Source organism: Pagrus pagrus (assembly GCF_965226575.1).
Source record: "Pagrus pagrus genome assembly, chromosome: 10".
NCBI lineage: Eukaryota > Metazoa > Chordata > Actinopteri > Spariformes > Sparidae > Pagrus > Pagrus pagrus.
Genome location: NC_140194.1, coordinates 22,052,631 through 22,058,642, shown reverse-complemented (window position 1 = coordinate 22,058,642; position 6,012 = coordinate 22,052,631). Strand labels below are relative to the sequence as shown.

At 42.7% G+C, this 6,012-nt stretch overlaps 1 protein-coding gene across 1 annotated transcript in view; it reads left to right on the top strand.

The window, feature by feature from the left end:
- The window catches only part of LOC311263228 (bromodomain-containing protein 1-like), a 12,160-nt gene extending 6,471 nt beyond the window's left edge, over positions 1 to 5,689 (top strand). Inside the window, exons 7-12 of the mRNA XM_084363151.1 lie at positions 5 to 401; positions 506 to 632; positions 1,133 to 1,263; positions 2,007 to 2,101; positions 2,409 to 2,563; positions 3,993 to 5,689. Coding sequence (XP_084219277.1) covers positions 5 to 401; positions 506 to 632; positions 1,133 to 1,263; positions 2,007 to 2,101; positions 2,409 to 2,563; positions 3,993 to 4,182 — 1,095 coding nt within the window. The 3' untranslated portion in view covers positions 4,183 to 5,689. The remainder of the gene's footprint in view (positions 1 to 4; positions 402 to 505; positions 633 to 1,132; positions 1,264 to 2,006; positions 2,102 to 2,408; positions 2,564 to 3,992) is intronic.
- The last annotated feature ends 323 nt before the right edge of the window (positions 5,690 to 6,012 follow it).

Below are 6,012 nucleotides of genomic sequence, written 5' to 3'. Positions count from 1 at the left end.
GGAGCCGCCCCCTCTGAAGGTGGTCAAAACCAGCATGGACCATACTCCCATGGAGCTCGATGGCGACACAGACACATCTACCTCAGTGCCCCCGGATACCCCCAATGGGCACATCTCAGACCCGCTGCTCCTCAATGGCGACCTCCACGCCGAAGCCTCTGGAGCCTGCAACCGACGGACAAACAACCTCTTTCGCAAGTCCAAGAGCGCCAGCCCCCAGAAACCACCCAAGACCCAAGAGGCATCCGCTGTGTCGCCGCCGCCCCTGGGCACCAAAACCTTCCTGTCAGTGGTGATCCCCCGACTGGAGACGCTCCTCCTGCCGAAGAAAAGAACACGGAGCAGCAGCGCCGACGGTGAGGACGACGACGAGGAGTCGCCGATAAAACGCCTCGGCACAGGTACTCACTCGGAGAACGGTTGTCATGTTTTGATTCTATGAGTACCGATGCACCTTAACCCTACACTACTACACTGTGTAATGTTTCCTATTTTTTCCCTTCAGGAATAGCAAACGGTTTTGTGGTGGAGGAGGAGGAAATCTTACCGTCTTCTCGCCTGCCTGAGCCTCGCCGGCGCTGTGCCTCTGAATCAAGCATCTCCTCCAGTGGAAGTGTCCTCTGCGGCACGAGGTGAGTTTGGGAGGAAACATCCAGAGCCGAAGTTCCAGTTTATTTATTATTATTTGAATAGTTTTGTCCATTATTTTGAACATGATACTGACCAAGTAAATAGCTGTGATGAAAATTGTGTGAAAACTGAATTTCTCTTCAACACACGTCTCTGAACTGGAAGGTAACCTTTGGGGTTGGACCCCATTAGTTTTTAATGGAGTAAGGTCATTTTGTGACTTATTTATCAAGTTTAATACAAGAACACGAAAACAAATGAACCTGTTTTTCTGTTTATTTTCATTTATTATATCTCTTGTACATTATGCATTGGTACATAGAGTATATTTGGTTCTGGGTGACACTGATGTAATCAGGGAAAGCCAAAAGGGTTAATCTAACACTGAATAAGTATGCAGAATATTGCACAGCTACATTACAATGTAATGTTTCTTCCTACAGACCACATGTTGTGTTTCCTTAACATTGTCCTTACCTAGCTTTCCTCTCATCTCTTTCAGCACTGTCATCGTTCCAAAAAGTGGTAAAGGACGGCCGGCGGCGGCTCGACGGAGCACCGTGGACGACAAAAGCACTCTGATGACCTGCATCGAGAATGGAGAGTTCACCAAAGCTGCCAAGATCTCACCAGGTGAGTCAGTAATGAGGGTCATCTGGTGAATGTGTTTCAAACAGCATGACACGCTTTGATTGGTCAACTCTTCTCTCTGACTGCTGAGGACATTTACTAACCTTATTAAAAAAAGTCCCTCTCCTTCTAATAGTGTTCATGTGCTACCATGCATCGTTTTTATTTTTTCTCTCTTACTTCACTTGTTCTACTGTTCCACCTGTGACCAAGGAGCTGTGCAGTGGATTATTATTTTGAGCATCCAGTGTCTCGTGTAAAAGTCTTCCAAAAGACAATTTTACTGAAGCAGCAACTCATCACAGCTCACCAAATTAAGGTCCACGGTCCTCTGAGGTAAAGATGAAAAGATGCAGGTTTAATTCATAAAGGAAGTGGTGAATGAACAAAGAGTCCAGAAACAGGAAACCTTTGATGGACAAGGAGGAAGTGAAGTCTGTTATTATTTTCTCTGTGGGTTCAGTGAATTATAGTCTCATATCAACAATGTCCAATCCCTGTTTTTTGAAGCTAATCTTTAAAAAACGTGTGTGTGTGTGTGTGTGTGTGTGTGTGTGTGTGTGTGTGTGTGTGTGTGTGTGTGTGTGTGTGTGTGTGTGTGTGTGTGTGTGTGTGTGTGTGTGTGTGTGTGTGTGTGTGTGTGTGTGTGTCCTCCTCTCTGTGTGCATGGCTGTTTGTTCAGACTGGCTGTGCTCTCTGTCTGTTGCACTGAATACTTCATAACTTGCTTGTTGTTGTTCCTGTAGAGGTGTGGAAGCCCACCGCTGCTTCTCCATTTGTTCTGGAGCCTCTTAAACTAGTTTGGGCTAAGTGTAGTGGATATCCCTCCTACCCCGCCCTGGTGAGTGAGTGCTGGTCCCCTCTGTGTCTCATTACCCATCTGCCCCTCTGCCATTGTGCGTGCTGTAGCTCGTGATTTGTGCTCACAGCCATGCAGGAGCTTCCAGCTGGCCGATCATGGACTGCTTTGTGTGTGTGGAGTCGGCCGCTTCGCTCAGAGCGTTTTCGGCTCGACTCGGCCTTGCATGCTTGTGTCTCTGAGTGCGGGCTTCTTTTCTGCAGCCGCTGCCACCAGGATTCACTCCACAGTGTTATTCTGAGGAGGCGGTTTCACTCAGTCTCCACCCCTCTCTGTTTGACCCTCACAGATCATGGAGCCCAGAGTACAGAGGATGGTGTGTCAGCACAACGGGGTGGAGCTTCCCCGGCCGCCGCCGGACGTTCTCAGAGCCGGAGAGCGGATGCAGTTCAGGTCCGCAGAGAAACTCTTCCTCGTCCACTTCTTCGACAGCAGGCGCAGCTGGTGAGGAACTCACCGACTCACTCTGAAAAAGAGTAAAGTAGTAAAATAAGAAGAATCTGAAAACAAAAGAGAGCAGGGGTGTGATGTATTCGTATTTCTGTTGCTTTGTTAAATCTCTGGCAGCTGCTTTCTGGACATGTTTAAACTGTCCTCTTACTATTACTGTATTTTCTAAGATGGTAAACTCAATTAACACACAGTAACACTGAATTGGTAACATTTAGATCAGTAACAACACCCAAACATCTTCATTGAATCAGTTTAGACAGGTGGAGTTAATGGGAGCAACAAATATAATCACTTTTTTGGGGGGTGGGGTGGGGAGATAAATGCATCATCAGGATAAATGTAGTGATTATGGTGAGGCCGATGTAAAAACAAAAAAAAAAAAACATTTCAAACTGGTTTGATATGAAGCCATATACCAGACTAGTAATACCAGATTTTACCACTAGGTGTCACACGTGACAATCCATCAGGACAACTGTGATACATTGAATTTTTATTTCTCACAACCATTCAACTTAACTTTTCCAAAGTTTAACATGAAAATAATAAATAAAGTAAGACTGAAGCCCAGTGCAACTTGAGAGAAGGTGTCAGGAGCAACATTTCAAGTGTGACGGGTAACCTTGCAAGTCAAGTTTCACAATAAAAGCGTGAGAGCAAAAGGGTTTCTGACCACTGAAACACTGGAGGGCTTTTAGTTTTAAACTGATACAGGCAGTGTTGAGTTGGAATTAACAGTGTAATAATGCTTAAACTTTAACAGGCAAATGAGAGCGGGATCAAAATGAAGTTTGTAGTGTGAAACAAACAGGATAACCTGCACCCACTCATTACTGATGACAGTTCTATCTTGTGGACACTAGAGGAAGTCGTTGGGCAGCCTACCCAATCCTAGTTGTGATAAGTATTTATTATGGGTAAGCATGTGTAGATTGAATAGAAAGGGGTTAATCAATGTTGAAAAGACCATCACATCATCATGTAATAGGTTGATCAGAGCCTATACACCCACACAAATACGGTCCAATTGGTCCATTTTAAGCTAAAGCAAATAACAAAGTAATGCAGCTGATTATAAAACACACTAACTCATCTCTGGTGTCAACTGTCTGTTGCTGGTGGATCTCTATAGCTTTGACCTTTGTCTGATGTATCAGTTTATTAGAAAGTGTTTGTTGTTAATGGAAGAATTGTTGAATGTGCATTTCCACCACGGTTCTCAGTACACACAGCCTCACTCACAAATTAAAACCCCTCAGTTGACAGTGTTCTGAACTAAGTGAATCATCACCAGAGGCTGTAGTCCAGGAGCGAGGAACAGTACATGTGATAGAGTCAGCAGAACATAAACTGTGAGGTCACTCATGTAGTCTGAAACAAGACACACTGAACCTGTCTTCTCTTTCTTCTCTCTCTTCAGGCAATGGCTTCCTAGATCCAAGATAGCTCCCTTCGGGATCAACCAGACGCTGGACAAAATTAAGCTAAAGGAGGCTCGTTCCTCCGGCATCCGAAAAGCTGTGCGGCTCGCCTTTGACCGAGCCATGAACCACCTGCACCGTGTCAGTGGCGAGCTGGAGCCAAGAGCTGGCCTCGCCATCACGGACTGAACCCCCCCATACCCTTTTCCACCCCCCCACCACCTCTGAAATCATCCCATCATCCATCCCTCCTCTTTGTCCTTTCAGCTTTTTGTTTTTCCTTGTGAACACCGTCACAGCAGAGCGTTCAGTTTCTGCCTCATACGCACAACAAACACACACTTGTCACGTTTACCATTTCCTGCAAACTGGAACCGGATCGTTTTCATGTTTCCCTGCACATCTGTCCCTAATGTCCGAAATACTGTAGCTTGTGACGGCCATCTTGTTTTGTCAAAGAGCTATGCAACGAAAACGACTCGGTTAGCGAGTGCAAAAAGGTGAAAGAATAAAAAAAAACTCAAACTTGGGCTGTGAGGACCGAAAAATCACGGGTCTAAACCTGTTGAATGTGTCAGAGTTTGACCTCTGACCTCCTTAAATGTGCTGCAAGACTGCTGCGACCGTCTCACTGCCACGACAATGTCCATCAGTGTGCGTGTGACTGCAGCAGCTCCTGTAAATATCCTGTACAAGGCCTGACACTAATTTATTCACTCCCTCAGTTTGTTTTGGTACATGGTGTTCAGATATTTATACAGTCGGAGGTGATGATGATCCACGTTGTCGCCGGCACTGATGCTGTCGGCCTTTCTGCTGGTGCTATCTCTACAGAGAGAAAAACAAACATGCATACTGTAATGAACATTTTTATTTCAGCTCCTTTTTTTACGGTTTTTGTAAGTTATTGAGTTCTCAAGCTTCAAGTTCTTTTGTCTTTGGCATTAATTTTTTTGTGTCTGTGTGCATCTTTTTTTTTTTTTTTTTTACTGAATGTTTTTACTGGACTACTTTTCGTTTGTACATATTTATATAAAATCTATATAGATGCTCTCAAAAGTTTAAAATGCCTAAAGTGCATCATTCACACCAAAACCAAAAATCTGCTGCCCACAGGTTTCCCACTAATGTGTTACTTTCTTTTTTTTATTTTACAGTTTCGTTGTGTTTTCCAGGTTTTCAGCCTTTTTGTTTGTGTGCTGTGATGAGTTCAAGTCGTCTGTAAAACGTCACAGAATCATCTTTTCCACCTCAACTGAACTACAGTCAGCTGTAGGAGAGAAGAGAATGTGCCTGTACTAATTTATTGTAAAGCAGAAAATGTATATGCATTACTTTATAGAGAGAGTATTGTAAGAAAATACTACAGGCACACGAGGAGCCATATGTAGAGGCCCTTCCTCTTCTGTTGTTTTGTGAGAATTTTTTTTATTTTTATGAATTAATAGCATTAAATCTGAGCGGTGAGGTGATAGTGTTTGATGTTTTATTTTTGGCAGGGTAGCGATGGGTAGACTTCCTGTTTTGTTTGGCCCCTCTGGATGTGGATGTTGTGTGTAAATAGATTTGGTACTTTAGCTGATTCTCTGGGAAAAACCACAGTTATAGCCAATGGGAGCGGAAACCAGCCGACGGCAGGCCGGTGGGATTTTTATACTAAAACACTGAAAAATTAAATATGTTATTGAATCACTGATTGAGCGTGTCCTGGTATTTATTATTGTGCATTTTAAGACACTTTTATAAATATTTTTTCATATTTAAATTTCTTTTATACTGTCTTTTTTTAAAGACAGTTATTTTGTTTTTATTGTTTGTATTCTTATTATTTTTCTTTTAATTACCCTTGTGTCCTTTTTTTAAAATTTTATTTTACAGGCTATATTTTAGTATTTTTAAATTTTTATTATTTAATTTGTTTCCGATACATTTTTTATTATTCTAGTTATATATATATTTTTTACTATTATTTTAAGTTGTGGTGAATTTTTTATCACCCTAACTCCATAGTTTTTTTTT